At 40.6% G+C, this 17,244-nt stretch overlaps 1 protein-coding gene across 1 annotated transcript in view; it reads right to left on the reverse strand.

Moving 5' to 3' along the window:
* The window catches only part of ATP1A4 (ATPase Na+/K+ transporting subunit alpha 4), a 46,174-nt gene that overhangs the window by 13,327 nt on the left and 15,603 nt on the right, over nucleotides 1–17,244 (reverse strand). Inside the window, exons 13-18 of the mRNA XM_037813444.1 lie at nucleotides 8,473–8,609; nucleotides 7,911–8,061; nucleotides 7,421–7,589; nucleotides 5,922–6,076; nucleotides 5,643–5,766; nucleotides 4,263–4,408 (exon numbers count right to left, since the gene is read on the reverse strand). Of these exons, the coding sequence (XP_037669372.1) occupies nucleotides 4,263–4,408; nucleotides 5,643–5,766; nucleotides 5,922–6,076; nucleotides 7,421–7,589; nucleotides 7,911–8,061; nucleotides 8,473–8,609 (882 nt within the window). The remainder of the gene's footprint in view (nucleotides 1–4,262; nucleotides 4,409–5,642; nucleotides 5,767–5,921; nucleotides 6,077–7,420; nucleotides 7,590–7,910; nucleotides 8,062–8,472; nucleotides 8,610–17,244) is intronic.

The following is a 17,244-nucleotide window of genomic DNA, read 5'->3' on the forward strand; positions in this document are numbered from 1 at the left end:
AAATCCACTCTAACATTCCAAGCTCTCTAAGCCTTTGAATCCCCTCCTCTATATTATACTAGGGCAGTTCTGGCATTTTGACCTCAGGTAATGTTGGCCACCTTTTGATCCATGTTTCAGCCAACCACCCAGTTAATGCCCTTTCTAACTCCTTAAGCTACAACATTGAATGCGAAATCTCTGCTTAATGGGCCCATTATCAGTAAATTCAGCCTGATCCAACTTTATATTCCTTCCACCATTATCCCACACCCTTAATATTCATTCCCACATATATTCCCCTGATTTCTATCTGTATAAATTGGAAAACCCATACAGTTCTTTTGGAGTGTCACATACTTCCTCATGGGTCACACTTTGTACCTCACCCTTCGGGGCTTGTTGGGACTTTAGTTATAGGTCTTGAAGCAAAGACTGGTGGTGGGGGTGGGTCATGAAAAGAATTAGAAGTATTCCTCAAGCCGTTTACCTCAGGACATTCTGTTGCAGTTTCATCTTCTGAAACAGGATTAATCTCTCCAGACAGAGGAGTGAGGGCTGCTTCCTCAAGGGAAGTGATTACAGGTTTAGCAGGTACTGATGGGTTATTCTCTTTAGGTGGAGGTTGGATGGCAGGCTCCTCAGGGCAGACTGGAGGTTGGGAAGCTATTTCCTCAAAGCAGGCTAGAGGATGGGTATCTGTCTCCTCAGGGCAGACTGGGGGGGAGAGGCTGTTTCCTCAGGACAGACCACTACAGATATATCTAACAAAGACTCAGCAGAATCCAAGGTTCCAATGTCCTCGCTGCCATTATTATCATTCCATATGTCCCCATCCCAAGTTTCAGGATCCCATTCTTTTCCAATCAATGTCTTTACTTTAACAGCAGACACCCTGCGAGGTTGAGATTTTAGTTTATGTTGTAAATCTCCTACACACACAATGAGACTCTGGGTCTGGTTTTCAGAAATCTCAAGTCTGCAGCCACAGGAAATAAGATTTTCTTTCAGGACACATATAGAAACATTTATATCTGTCATACAGTGCTTAAGTTTCAAATTTGAAGCCTTTAGCTCATCCCTTTCACTTATAACTTTATCCAGCATATCTAAGAGCAACCAGACAACATCATTATACCTGTTAACTCTGCAAAACTCTGTTAAGGTGTCAAAAACACTGTCATCCAGAGCCTTGCTTCATACAAGAGTATGATTAGGAGAATCAGACAGTGATATTTTGTGTATGATTTAATAAAACAGCCTTCTGGTTTATTAACCAGCCACAAATGTCCTTGCAGTAACAGGCCAGTGCTTGCTTGACCAGACACCTGGACACCATCACCTGGCCAAGTTGACACATGAACATAACCATCACACTTGCCTAATTGCTCTGGCAAGAACTTCCCATTCAGTGTTGAATAACTGGCTACAGTGGGCATCTTCCTGGAATCTTTCAGTCTTTCACCATTGATATGATGTTAGCTATTGGTTTTTCATATACGCCTTTCATTGTGTTGAGGAAATTTCCTTCTATTCCTAGTTTTCTAAGGGTTTTTCTTTTTATAAGAAGGGGAGCTGAATTTTGTTAAATGTCTTTTCTACATCAATTGAAATGATTGTGTGGTTTTTTCCTTCGTTCTGTTCATGTGGTGTATTATATTAATTGGTTTTCTTATGCTGAACCACCCATGCATACCTGGAAAAAAATCACTTGATCATGGTGTATAATTCTTTTAGTGTGCTGTTGACTTCAGTTTGCAAGTTATTTTGTTGAGGATTTTGCATCTATATTCATTAGAGATATTGGTCTGTGATTTTATTTTCTTGTGCTATCTTTATCTGGCTTTTATATGAGAGTGATTTTGGCCTCATAGAATGAGTTAGGGAGTGTTTCCTCCACTTCAATTTTTTTGGAAGAGTTTGAGCAGGATTGGTGTTAATTCTTCTTGCAATGTTTGGTAAATTCACCTTTGAAGCCATCTGTCCTGGGCTTTTCTTTGTTGGGAGACTTTTGATTACTGATTCAATCTTTTTACTGGTTATTGGTTTGTTGAGATTTTCTTTGTCTTCTTGAGTCAGTGTAGGCAGTTTGAATGTTCTAGGAATGTGTCCATTTCATCTAGTTTATCTAATTTACTGGCATATAGTTCTTCAGAGTATCCTCTTATATTCCTTTTTTTTTTATTGGGGTTAGTAGTAATAGCCCCCTTTTCATTTGTGATTTTAGTCATTTGTGTCCTCTCTATTTTTGTTAGAGCTAAGGATTTGTCAATTTCATTGATCCTTTCAAAGAACCAACTCTCTCTTTTTTGAAATTCTCTATTTCATTTATCTCCACTCTAATTTTTTTTATTTCCTTCCTTCTGCTGGATTTGGGTTTAATTTTCTCTTCCTTATCTAGATCCTCTAGTTTTGAGGATAGGTTTCTGATTGGGATCTTTCTTCTTTTTTAATATAAGCATTTAGATTTAGAGCTATCAGTTTCCCTCTCAGCACTCCTTTTCTACATCCCACAAGTTTTCATATACTGTGTTTTCATTCCATTCACCTCAAAAGAGTGATCAGTGGATTGGATCACACACCCCTGTTCTTGGGAAGCTATGTCTTTGTATCCCACCCTGATATCAGCAAGCTGCACCAGGGGCAGGGGCTGAGTATTGCACTGCTGCCTGCTGCGATGACAGTAGCCACTCCCCAGAAAGTACAATTCACTGGTATTTACCACAATTACCTCCTCTTCCTCCTGCTTCAGTGTTATACTAGACTCTGGAGTTTCCAAATTGTTGATTCAGACAATTTCTACCAGTTCGATAGTTGTTCTGGTGGAGGGACTGATTTCTGAAGCTTCCGACTCTACTCTGCTCCCACCATCCTCTCATCTCAAGTGTACTTTTGAGAAACCTGTAACTAGCTTGGTTTGGAGGTGTGCCGGTTTGTATATATTATGTCCCGCAGAAAAAGCCATGTTCTTTGATGCAATCTTGTGGGGGCAGATTGAGTAATCTTTTTGATTAGGGTGTGACCTTTTGATTGGATGTTTCCATGGAGGTGTAGCCCCGCCCATTCAGTGTGGGCCGTGATTAGTTCACTGGAGTCTTATAAAGGGGCTGACAAATAGAAGGAACTCAGAGCTGCAACTTAAAGAGACATTTTTGAAGACAGCCGTTGAAAGCAGACTTTTGCTCTGGAGAAGCTAAGAGAGGACAAAACACTCCAAGAGCAACATTTTGAACAGTGCACAGGAGATGAGAGGGAAGCTGGAACACAATCTGGGATCAGCAGATGCCAGCCATGTGCCTCCAGAGGTTTTCTGCCTTACAGAGGTTTTCTACCTTACCTTGGACACTTTGTAGCCTTAAGACTGTAACTCTGTAACCAAAACCCCCTTTATAAAAGCCAATCCATTTCTGGTGTTTTGCAAAATGGCAGCATTAGCAAACTGGAACAGGAGGCATCATGATGAAATGGGAAAAGTGCTGGGCAGGTATCTAGAGTTCAGAATTCAAGCCCAGCTTTTCTAAGGAGTCACTGTAGGACTTCGAGCAAGTCACTGATCCTTTCTGGGCTCTTTACTCTCTTATAGAATGATGATATAGACTATTTATCCTCTATAATTCTTTAATTCTAGCAATAATTGGTGTCACATCTCCCACTGTCTTAAGAAATTAGGACAGGAGTATTGACAGAAACAAAAAAACCACACTAATCAGAATTCTTGAATACATATTGTTGGGGGGAGGAATTCAGTTTGGGCATGTTCATCTTGGATGTTATGAAAGACTACTGTAGAGAGGCATCCTCTAGGTCTAAAAGGGTTTAGAATGACAAGGAGGAATAAACAAAGAAAACAGGCTTTCAGATTTGAAATCATATTATTGAACTCTCACAGAGGAAGGGAGCTTAACAGGAAAAGAAAGGATCCAGTGTTCATTTCTGGGGCAATCATGGTAAGAACAAGGAAGAATAGAAATCAACCCAGAAAAGTTCTGAAGACAAAGAAGGCCTCCAGATTCATAGGAGCTGAGAGATCCAAGAAGGTAAAGATGGCAACAGGTAGTAGGAATTAATGGAAATGAGGCCATTGTGAACAATGAGAAGAATATTTGCTGTTATGATCAAAGATTGAAGCCAAATGTTAGAATGCTAATATAGTACTGGAAATGAGGTATCAATTCTGTCTGCCTTGTGCTTTCATTCTCCAAGTCTTCAACAGTTTACTAACCCCTCTTTTGCCTTCAGTACTCTTGTTCATCACTACCTACTACCTCACTCATTCTACTCACCCACTGCTGCCCATAGCTGTCTTCCAGGTCATTCAAGAATCGATCATCCCAGTCCAGGCGCATGCCCAGCAGATCAACAGGTTTAAAACCATTTTCAGCCAGAATCACAAAGTAGGTGAAGAATCCAGCCAGAGCCTGGATCATTCCTGAGAATTACAGAGTCATAAGACCAGGGAGTTGGTTCAGAGGAGAATCTCCAAAAGCAGAACATGGAAGGGGTGGGATCGCTTCTAGTTGGGTTGGTTTTTGTCTCAGCAGCAATGCTAAAGATTCTCACCGTCAAAGAGCTGATCCTGCCACCTATGTGTGACCTGACTCCCAACCCTAACATTTGTTTCTAAACTCAACCCAGAGTCATCGTTGAGTCAAATAATCTGAAAACTGGAAAGGATCTCAAAGTCTTGACTCCTTCTGCATTTCCTCTGTCATTCAAATACTCATCAAGTCCTTTCCCCCTCCTCATATCTCTCCCATCTTCTCCTTGCCTCTTCCCTAGTCAAAATCTCCATCCCTCATTCCTGAAGCATGGCAATAGCTGACATTTATTTTTGCCCACTAACTATAATTCTTTAGCATTAACTATGAAGCTGGGCACAGTGTAGGTACCTTGCAGACACTGTGATTCTCACAATTCCTATACTTCATAAGTGGGAAAACTGAAGCATAAAAAAGTATTCAGTTATTGTCCAGGGTTATACAGGTACATGGTGAGATTGGAATTTAAACATAGGTCTGACTCCTAAATCCGTGCTTTTTCTATGTGTTTCCTCTCCTGGGTATAGGGATGATCTTTCCTATTCCCAATCTCACCTTACTCCCTGAAACACCTCATTGCACCTGGCAATTCAAGGTCAAAGAACTCTACTGTCAAATGACTATCAAGGCCGGCCCTGAAATAAATGCCACCTATGTCTACAAACTTATTTACCATGACACCTTTATCATTACTAAGGGCTAAGAGCTCCACTAAGCTGGTTTACTCACTCTTCTCCAACCACATCATGGGAATTTGGATCTCCATATCTGAACATACATTTGCTAGTCTAAGCCATTTCTTCCAACTCCCAGTTGAAGTCCTAGCTCCTACATAGGGCTTCTCTGACTATCCTCATACTTGGTGGGCTTGCTTGCTCTATACTCCTGCAGCATGTTCTGTCTATACTCATTTGGCACTTGGAAAGATGCTATCATTTTATCTATGTCTGCTCCTTCTTGACTTGACTATAAGTCAAGAGCACTTCGGAGGTCAATGGTTCTTTGTTTTCCTAGGGCCTAACATGGTTTGTTGTTAATGAAGAAAATACCTCCTTGAGATCGCTCAGATGCCAAGGTAGGTGCAGCCACTCCTCAATCCCTTCACCCCTCACTCCCTGTCCTCACCAATCTGTCCATAGGCCATGCCGATTAAACGGTTGTTCACCAGATTATCAGTCTTTGGATTCCGTGGAGCCCTCTTCATCATGTCACTTTCAGCTGATTCATAAGCCAGAGAGATAGCAGGGACCTGGAGGATGGAGAGTGGGAGTGAGAGGCGCACAAGGTTTGGGGGGAAACTCAGAAGAAACTTGAGCTCTGTCCCTTTCCCTTGACACAAATTTTTCCTACTCCTTAGTCTACTTCACAGGAGTTCCTTGAACTGGATCCCAGCTTGGTCCTCACCATGTCAGTGCCCAGATCAATGCAGAGGATGGTTATGGTCCCGAGAGGCAGAGGGATACTGAGGATCATGAACAGCAGAAAGGGGGTGATCTCAGGGATATTGCTGGTCAGGGTGTAGGCGATGGATTTCTTCAGGTTGTCGAAGATGAGGCGGCCTGGGGAGGATGGTCAACCTTTCATGAGAAGAACAGAGAGGACACACCTCCCACAAACCAGCTCCCAGACAGACAGACAGCTATACATCAGTGCCACAGTCCATGAAAGGGTCTGAAGGTCCTAGATCTCAGCAGTCCTAGTGTTGTTTCTAAATTGTGTGATTATTAATCAAAGTCATGACTTACTAACATGCCATGTCTGTGTGCCATGCCTCAGATTCAACAGAGCTAATGTTATCTGAACTCTGAAGAGTAACCAGGGTTGGGTCTAGTTACTACTTGGGAATGTCTGAAAATGTCAGTATAAAAGCCTTTAGAAGCATCAGGTTGAAGTGGAAAGAGTCTGGGCTTGGGACAGACTTGGATTTGAATCCTATTTTATGCCATAACTAGCTTGTGATCTTGGGCACCCCTTAACTTTTTGAGCTTCAGTCCTCCTGCCTTGCAGGATTGCTGAGTCTTTCTCTGACTACTCTTTGAAAAATCTTAGTAATCCCTCCCTGCACTTCCTGCTTTATTTTGTTCCATGGCACTTATCTTCTTTTAACATACCATGCACTTTACTTACTTTATTTTCTGTCTCTCCCCACTAGAAATTAAGTTCAGTGAGGACTGATATTTGTGTCTTTTTTTTTTTCCACTGCTATTTCCTCAGCATCTAGAATAGTGACTGGCACATAATTGGGGCTCAAAAGAACTTATTGAATTGAATGGATATAAAATACCTAGCAAAGTGTCAGGATCATGGTGGGTTTCAATAAAATCTAAACAATCATGATTATGTGGCTTGTCATGTGTTTTAATAAGATAGCTCCAGGCAGAAAGCAGGAAGACTGGGGTGCAGAATTCTGAGATTCTCTGCTTACCTATGGACATTCTCTTCAGCATTCTCTGGGAAGTGAGTGCTTAATTTAGCTCATACAGAGGATTCATGGATCAGGCCCCAACTCATCTTGATGTATCATCATTCAGGCAACTAATTCCTAGGGGACCTTTCTGAGGATTACCTGGGGGAATGTGGAGTTCCAGGGGTATGGCTACATCTTTGAACATGCTGTAGACCCACTTGAATCCCACTGAGAGGAGATAGAAGATAATATGCTAACCAGAGTCCAGTATACCTAGTAAACCTAGACTTCCTCAGATCCCAAAGAAAAGAGTCCCAAATAGGGGTGTTCTACCTACCAGCTGAATCTAATTTACAAAACTTTATCTTATGGTTAATTTTCCCAGTCTTCACAGGATCATGGAGATTGGACGAGGGGCAAAAGGAACAAAATGTAGACCAGCTCCCACCAGGGTCTACAGGTCAAGTCCCAACCCTAGACCCTCTGCTTTCCTCACCCTCCTCCACACCCGTGACGATGGAAGCAAAGTTGTCATCCAGCAGGATCATGTCGGCCGCCTGCTTGGAGACGTCAGAGCCGGTGATGCCCATGGCAATGCCAATGTCTGCCTTCTTCAGCGCGGGGGAGTCATTCACCCCATCTCCTGTCACTGCCACGATGGCTCCCTGGGGAGGGTCCAGACAAAGGGAGTGAAATGGTTACTATGTCAAATTCAGGACCAGTCCCAAACACCAGTGTGATTTCAGCACCCCTTGCTTCTTGATGTAGCACAATGCCTTGGATTCTTGGCTCTTCCCTTTCCTTCTTGTCCTGAGATACTAAAACTTTCAGGGATCCTCCAAACTGAAGCTCATCTCAGGGGTTCAGGTTGGGATACTCTCTTGAGTCTCTTCTAGCCTAGCCCACATGTTCCTCTGCCTGGTGTGGGGCTGGGTTATGCCGCATGATTTCTGCCAGTCTCCCCAGGGATCCTTTGTCTCTCTTACCTGCCTCTGACACCCCTCTACAATGATGAGCTTCTGCTGAGGGGAGGTCCGAGCAACACAATCTCTGAGTGGGTTTTGAGGGATCTCATCAAGCTTCTCTGGTGACATATCTTTCAGTTCTGAGCCATGCACCACAATGGCTTTGACATCCCTAAGGGAAAAGAATTTCTAAAGGCTAGTTCTGAGTGTTAAGACTTCATTAGGAGTCCTGGAGCCCTCTACCCAACCTTTACTATAACCTCCTTATTGTTTCTCCTTTTTCAACTCAGTCTCCTCATTTGTCCCAATCATACACTGTCCCCAAATCAATACATTCCATACCTTTTCCCTCTTTCCCAACTAGTCCTCCCTTTTCTCTACCTCTTTTTGTCCCAGTTAGTCTGAAAACCCACTAACATATTCGGTTAGTCATGATCTTATTGTGTTTTACTTTGTGATATTTAAACCCTGCATATCCTACCCTCTGAAGGGACCTCCTAGAGCTTTAGTAAATGGAATCTGGGTGGGGCAGGCTATGGATGGAGAAAAAAAAAAGCAGTTCTGAGTGCTTTTAGGGTCTTACCTGGGATCGACCTCGCTGAGAGGGATGTTAAGCCGGGTAGCAATGTCCTCTGCTGTTTCAGAGTTTTCTGAGATTATGCCCACACCCTTGGCAATGGCCTTGGCTGTAATGGGATGATCTCCTGTTACCATGATCACCTGGGTTGGGGAGAGGATGGAAGAGGAGCCAAGAGTCATCTTCATGGAGGCCCCAGCTCCTTCACCTTTCTCCTCTAAGAACTAACAGTGCACCACTTTCATTCAACAGGGTTTTTAGTAGCTCATTCCCAGGCACTCATTCTATAGACCAAAAGTTTTGCTTCTGTGGCTTCAACCCTTGGGAATGGGTCAAGACCATTCCACACTGGCATGTTTGACTTAATGAAAAAGACAGGAAAGTGCTAACTAAGCGATGGATACTAGAGACTCATAAAATCCCACTATGAGCTGTTACTCTCAACCACTGATTCCAAGAGTACTGGTTCAACTGGATCCTCACCAAGCTTGGCCTGTAGAGCACCCAGTAAATGGTGAGGATTTGGGAAGATTGGACTATAAAGTATAGGACAACTTTGGTTCTAAATTTCCCAGGAATAAGTCAGAAATCTGTGTGTATTGCTATGATCAAAATTTCATTTAATTGCTCCAAAGCAATTCTGCTTTCTAAGTTCCAAGACAAAAACACCTACACACTGAACAAGTGGGAATAAGAAATATCTGGAATAATCCATCTGCTTAGCAAAATGTCATCTAAACCCAGGTGCAATCAGATCCTCACTCTCTTTCTCCCACTGTCTCACCCCACCACTTGGTTTTTACATATTTTTGGATACTAGGTACCAGCTCTAACTGTTGTCCAATTCCTACCCAAAGATTAGCTGCCTATGGCTCTGTGCTCACATAGCATTCTGTTTTTTCCATATTAGAGCACTTATCCACTTCTTTGTATTGTGTTGCTTGTTTGTCTCTCTCCCCGACTGGACTGACAGCTCCGTGAAGGTGGAGGCCATATCTGTGGGTCATTGCTGTTTCCTGCCTTAGCACAATGCCTAGCACATAGTAGGTCCTTGTGCCAGTTTGAATATATTATGTCCCCCAAACGCCATTATCTTTGATGTAATCTTGTGTGGGCAGACATTATCAGTGTTGATTAGATTGTAATTCTTTGAGTGTTTCTTTGGAATGCGCCCCACCCAGCTGTGGGTGATGACTCTGATTGGATAATTTCCATGGAGGTGTTGCTCTGCCCATTCGGGGTGGGTCTAAGTTGAGTCACTGGAGCTATATAAATGAGGTGGCAGACAGAGGGAACTCAGTGCAGCTGTGAGTGACATTTTGAAGAGGAACTATAGCCAAGAGGGACACTTGGAAGAAAGCACAGGAGCTGCAGATGAAAGATATTTTGAAGACGGCCATTGGAAGCAGACTCTTGCTCCGGAGAAGCTAAGAGAGGACAAATACTCCAAGTGCAACATAGAGTTGACATTTTTTAGGAACTGCAGCCTAGAGAGGAACGTCCTGGAGAAAGCCATTTTGAAACCAGAACTTTGGAGCAGACGCCAGCCGTGTGCCTTCCCAGCTAACAGAGGTTTCCGACACCATTGGCCATCTTCCAGTGAAGGTACCTGATTGCTGATGTGTTTACCTTGGACACTTTTATGGCCTTAAGACTGTAACTGTGTAACCAAACAAACCCCCTTTTATAAAAGCCAATCCATTTCTGGTGTTTTGCAGTCTGGCAGCATTAGCAAACTAGAACAGTCCTCAACAAATAATTACTGAATGAAGGAAAGAGGGAATAATCACTTCCAGGGAACCACTGTCCCTGGCTCCCAAGTGCCTTCCAAGCACACTGTTTTTTAAGCTTTGACAGGAAGGAGAAGGAAACTGTGACTGAAACTAAATTATCCAAATGCTTCCAGGAGCAGAGGTCCTGAAAAGGTAAGTTATTTATTTTCAAATCATGGAAAGAAGGCTTGATGGAATTTTTCCCAAAGAACCAACCCTCATCATTCCACACTGGCATGTTTGACTTAATGAAAAAAGACAGGAAAGTGCTAACTAAACTATGATTACTAGAGACTCAGTAAAATCCCACTATGAGCTGTTACCCTCAACCACTGATTCTAAGAGAACTGGTTCAGCTGGATCCTTACCATGTTTGGCCTGTGGAGCCCCTGGTAAATGGTGAGAATCTGGGAAGACTGTCTGAACTGTCAGGCTGTCTGAACCCTTTTTGATGTCTTTCAGATTTACACTGCCCTGAAAGCTTTCCAGTGGCTCACGAACAGTGACCCAGAACCTATTGAATAGATGTGGTAACATCCACCTATATTCCTAGGACCTAGCCCAGTCTGATCATTAAAATAGACTGTTCTGTTGAAGTTTCTGCCAATACCACTTCCCTGCCAAGCAGGATAAATAAAAACACAAAGTCAGTCACCCCAAGAGTGAGTTCCTAGGACATTTCCCAGATCATTGAGATGCATACATACAACAGAAGTGCAATTCTAGAGAGAATGGCTCCTTTGAAGTAAAGAACATCTAGCAGTTTCTAGAATTTGCCAAGCACTAAAGGAATTTCATTTCCAACTTCTCAGTGCTGAATATACCTATGATATTCCCACACAGTCTTGCAAGCTGCCCTCTGTTCCCATGTGTCCTTTTCCCTCCAGATCAGACCCAACTAAGAGAAACTTTTCAGCCTTGGTGAAGTTACTGTAGGCTTTCATGATGGTGTTCAAAACCTAGCTGCCATTCTCAGAGGGGCCAGTTTCACAGCAAGGGACAAGTATCTTCATGCTGCTAAAAGCCTCAGTTGGTGGCAAATGTAATAGGATAATTTTATTTTAATTTTTCTAATCACATTTATTCCAAAGGACAGAATTATGGTTACCTAGGAAACACTAGTTCCACTGTCATTTCTTTGTAAAAACTTTGCTGACATGCAACCCTTATCCTACCTCTTTCATTCAGCAGCCTTGCAACATTCAGCAGCTCTGCGTAAGTCTTAACACCATTTCAGAGTTGACTTTGAAAGTGTCTGTCCTGTGAAACAACCTCCTACATGTGCATTGCAACTGGTCCTCCAAAAATTGGAGGATGGTTATTGTGTATGTCTTACAACCATGCCACAAAGCAGCCTCTATAGGGAAATGGGAATTATGCAAAATACTTCACTAAATGGGACAAATTTTTGTTTGTTTAGGGTGCAGAAGAAGGTAAGAAATTATGAGACCTGCAACCCCGTGCTCAGAAGAAGGACTGGCCTAAAAATCACTGAGGCCTCTTACTTCAGTTCCCATCTCATGGGCAGCTCTGGGAGACAGCCTACTCTGTCTCAGGCTGTGAAGATATCCTGATCTGATGGGCATTTTGACACAAACAACCCCTTTGTCTTCTGTTTGGGCCTTCCCACCTAGGCACAATCATAACTGTCTTCCCCTGGGAGAGTTCCTCTTGCTAGAAGGATTTTAAAATATATCCACAATGTCATCCCTCACCCCAACAGCCCACTTCAAGGCTATTTGATGGGGTAGCTTACAGAACTGTGGGACAAAATCAAGATAACTTGGTTTTCCTAAGCAGATGTGCTATAATAATGCTATCTGTGCAAAAAAAATGAATCACCCCAACATCTTGTAATGTAGTGACTAGGGCATTTGCTTACAATAATTTCCTACAGCCATTCCTTGTTCCCTACTCCAATGACCAATCATTGAGTTTAGCATGGGTCCAGGATAACCTTCAGACAAACTGCCAACAGGCAAAGGCCAAATATGAAACCAGCTCCAACAGATGGCAGCTAGTTCTCCTTAAATACCTCCTTTCCACCTCTACTCTGACCCACACCCCTCCTCTATCTAGGATCTGGAATATTCAAGTGATCCAGAATATCTGATATGAATGGGGGAAGGCTTCAGTATCTGATCTATGAAGCTGTAAATGAGTTTTAGAATTTGACCTAGGAAACATGAGATACACAACATCTCAGAATTAGAGGAATTCTGCTACCATCCCTTGAAACCCAATGCCCACACTGACCAAAGAGGAATTCCCACTTACGGGTTTGTTTTGCACCTGCATTTTTCTCTTGGACCAATTCATTTGGGTTTCTAGCTCTTTCTTCTGGATATATGCCTGTTGGGGAAGCTAGTCACTAAAAGTCAGACCCATTGAGGGACCCCAGCTCTTGGTATCTTATTCTAACAGATGGTTTTCCATTTATTTAGGTCTTCTTTGATTTCTTTCAGCAATGTTTTGTAGTTTTCTATGTACAAACTCTTTACATCCTTGGTTAAATTTATTCCTAGATATTTGATTGTTTTATTTACTATTGCTGATGGAATTTTTCTTGATTTCCTATTCTCATTGTGAATTATTAATGTATAGAAACACTAGTGATTTTTGCATATTGATCTTGTATCCCATAACTTTGATGAATTCAATTACTAGCTCTAATAGCTTTGTTATAGGCCTTTCAGGATTTTCTATATATATAGGACCAGGTCATCTGCAAATAGGGAAAGTTTTACTTCTTCCTTTCCAATTTGGATGCCTTTTATTTCTTTTTCTTGTCTAATTGCTCTGGATAGAATTTCCAGTACAATGTTGAATAACAGTTGTGACAGTGGGCACCCTGTCTTGTTCCTATCTTAGCGGGAAAGCTTTCAGTCTTTAACCACTAAATATGTGAGCTGAGGGTTTTTCATATATGCCATTTATCATATTAAGGGGGTTTCCTTCTATTCCTAGTTTTCCAATGTTTTTATGAAGAAGGTGTGCTTAATTTTGTCAAATGCCTTTTTTGCGTCGAGATGATAATTTTTTCCCTTCATTCTATTATTGTGTTGTATTATATTAATTGATGTTCTTTTGGTGAAACACACTTGCATACTATGGGTAGAGTCCACCTGATCATGATTTATAATTTTTTTAATGTATTGTTGGATTGAGTGTGCTAGTATTTTTTCAAGGATTTTTGCATTTATATTTATAAGGAATATTGATCTATAATTTTCTTTTCTTGTGGTATCTTTATCTGGCTTGGTATTAGGGTGATGTTGGCTTCATAGAAGGAACTAGAGAGTATTCTCTCCTCTTCAATTGTTTGGAAGAGTTTGAGCAGGACTGGTGTTAATTTTTCTTGGAATGTTTGGTAAAATTCACCAGTGCAGCCATCTAGTCTTGGGCTCTTCTTTGTTGGGAGGTTTTTGATTACTGATTCAATCTGTTTTCTTTTTATTGGTCTGTTGAGATCTCCTGTTTCTTTTTGAGTCAGTGTAGGCAGTTTGTTTCTAGTAATTTGTCCAATTTATCTAGGGTATCTAACTTGTTGTCATACAGTTGTTCATAGCATCCCCTTATAATCCTTTTTATTGTTATGGGGTCTATAGCAATGTCCCGCTTTTCAATTCTGATTTTAGTTCTTTACATCTTTTCTCTTATTTTCTTTGTCAGTCTAGGTAAAGGTTTGTCTATTTTATGGATATTTTCAAAGAACCAGCTTTTTGTTTTGTTGATTCTATTATTTTTTATTTTCTATTTCATTTCTCTCCACTGTAATCTTTGTTATTTCCTTCCTTTTGCTCACTTTGGTTTTAGTTTGTTCTTTATCTACAGCCTCCCGCTGTGAGGTTAGGTCTCTGATTTCTTCTTTTTAGCATAAGCATTAAATTTAATGTAGGCTATAAATTTCCCTCTCAGCACTGCATTTGCTGCATCTCATAATTTTGATGTTGTTGTTTTTGTTTTCATTTGCCTCAAGATATTTGCTAACTCCCCTTGTGATTTCTTCTTTGACTCCTTTGTTGTTTACAAATGTGTTGTTTTATTTCCACATATTTGTATATTTTCCAGTTCTCCTTCTGTTATTCATTTTCATCTCATTTAATTGTGGTCAAGAGAGATACATTTCATTATTTCAATACTTTTTAATTTATTGAGACTGGTTTTGTGATCTAAGATATGGTCTATCCTGAAGAAGGATCCATGTGCCCTTGAGGAGAATGTGTATTCTGCTGTTGGGTAAAGTGTTCTATATCAGTCTGTTCGGTTAGTTTATGGTATCATTCAAGTCTTCTATTTCCTTACTGATCATCTGTCTAGATGTTCTATCCATTATTGAAAGCAGTGTATTGAAGTCTCCTACTATTAATGTAGAACTATTTCTCCCTTCAAATCTGTCAGTTTCTACTTCATTTATTTTGGGGGCTTTGCAATTCAGTGCATACATTTTTATAATTGTTATGTCTTCTTGTTGAATTGACCCCTTTATCAGTATAAAGTGATCTTCTTTGTCCCTCATAGCAGGTTTTTACTTAAATTCTCTTTTATGTGATGTTAGTATAGCTCCCTGTGCTGGTTTGAATGTGTTATGTCCCTCAGAAAAGGCCATATTCTTTGGTGTAATCTTGTGTGGGCAGATGTTATCAGTGTTGATTAGACTTGGAGTGTTGCTGTGGAGATGCGCCCCACCCAATTGTGGGTGATGACTCTGATTGGATAGTTTCCATGGAGGTGTTACCCCATCCATTCAGGTGGTATCTTTATCTGGCTTGGAGCCATATAAATGAGCTGACAAACAGAAGGAACTCAGTGCCGCTGAGAGCAACATTTTGAAGAGGAGCTACAGCCAAGAGGGACACTTTGAAGAAGCTGAGAGAGAGTAGCTGCAGATGAGAGACAATTTGAAGACAGCTGTTGAAAGCAGACTCTTGCTCTGGAGAAGCTAAGAGAACAAATGCCCCAAGAGTAACCGTGAGTGACATTTTTGAGGAGCTGAAGCCTAGAGAGGAACATCCTGGGAGAAAGCCATTTTGAAACCAGAACTTGGAGCAGATGCCAGCCACATGCCTTCCCAGCTAGCAGAGGTTTTCTGGATGCCATTGACCATCCTCCAGTGAAGGTACCTGATTGTTGATGCATTACCTTGGACAGTTTATGGCCTTAAGACTGTAGCTGTGTAACCAAATAAACCCCCTTTTATAAAAGCCAATCCACTTCTGGTGTTTTGCATTCCAGCAGCATTAGCAAACTAGAACAATCCCCCAGGTCTCTTTTGTTACTATTTGAATGGTATATATTTCTTCAATCATTTCACTATCAACCTACTTGTGTCTTTGAATTTAAGGTGAGTTGCTTGTAAACAGCATATTGTTGTGTCATGCTTTTTAAACTATTTCGCCAGTCTCTACCTTTTGACTGGAAAGTTTAATCCATTTACATTTAAAGTAACTACTGATAAAACAAGACTTTCTTCTGACATTTTGCTATTTTAGCTTTGTAAGTCTTATGCTTTTTTGTCCCTCAGTTCTTCCACTAATGCCTACTTTCATTTTTTGTTTTGCTTTTGTAGTGCACCATTTTGAGTCCCTTCTTATTCTCTTGTGTATATACTTTTCAGATATTTTCTTTGTGATTACCATGGGACTTCAATTTCACATCCTGAATCTGTAAGAACCATGTTTGATTTGATAGCAACTTAAATTCAATAGCATACACATTTTCCGATATCCCTCCATTCCCCCACTTTTTGATGTACTTGTTAAAAAATTATATCTTTATACATTGTATATCCAGAACTATAGATTTATCATTACTTTTTATGTATTTGCATTTTAGAACAGTTCATAAGAAAATAAAAAGTGGAGTTACATACCAAATAATATAATACAATAGTACTGGCATTTATAATTACCATATGGTTACTTTTACCAGAGGCCTTTATTTCTTTATGCCACATTGACCCACTATCTAGTGTCCTTTCCTTTCAGTCAGAAGGACTATCTCTAGCATTGCTTGTAGGGGAGGTCTAGTGGTGACAAACTCCCTCAGCTTTTGTTTATCTGGTAGTGTCTATTTTTGAAATACTGTTTCACTGGATATAAAATTCTTGGCTGGCAATTGTTTTCTTTTAGCACTTTAAATATTTCATTCCACTTCCTTTGCTTCCATTGTGTCTGAGGAGAAAACCAGAACTTAATCTTATTGGGGCTGCCTTGTACATACCACATTGCTTTTTTCTTCCAGCTTTCAAAACTCTCCTTGTCCTTGGCATTCACTTTGACTATTATATGTCTAGGTGTTATTCTCTTTGAGTTTATCCAATTTGGACTTCACTGGGATTCTTTAAAAAAATTTTTTTATTAAAGAAGTTGTGGGTTTACAGAACAATCACGCACAAAATACAGGATTCCCATACACCACTCCACCACTAACACTTGCATTGGTGTGGAAAATTTGTTATAATTGATGATAGCACTTTTTTTGTAATTCTACCATTTTTTTAACATTAGTTAATTTGTTACAATCGATGAAAGATTATTAAAGTAGTACTATTAACCATTGCCCATAGTTTACATAGGGGTATTTTTCCTCCATATTCTTCATTGAGATTCTTGAATGTGTATATTAATGTCTTTCATTAAATTTGGGAAGTTTTCTGTCATTATTTCTTTGAATATTCCTTCTGCACTTTTCTCTCTTCTCCTTGTGATACTCCCAAAATATGTATATATTTGTATGCTTGGTGGTGTTCCACAGGTCTCTTAACCTCTGTTCACTTTTTTTAAATTCTTTTTTATTTCTGCTCCTCGGGTTGAATAATTTCAATTGTCTTGTCTTTGAGTTCACTGAGTCTTTCTTCTGCCAGTGCCAATCTGCTGTTGAAACCCTCTAGGGAATTTTTCATTTCAGCTATTGTGGTCTTCAACTCCAGTAATTCTATTTGATTCCTTTTTAAAATTTCTCTCTATTGAGATTCTCATATTATTCATTAACTGTATTCTTGTTA

The sequence above is a fragment of the Choloepus didactylus genome, chromosome 2 (assembly GCF_015220235.1).
Source record: "Choloepus didactylus isolate mChoDid1 chromosome 2, mChoDid1.pri, whole genome shotgun sequence".
In the NCBI taxonomy this organism is placed as follows: domain Eukaryota; kingdom Metazoa; phylum Chordata; class Mammalia; order Pilosa; family Megalonychidae; genus Choloepus; species Choloepus didactylus.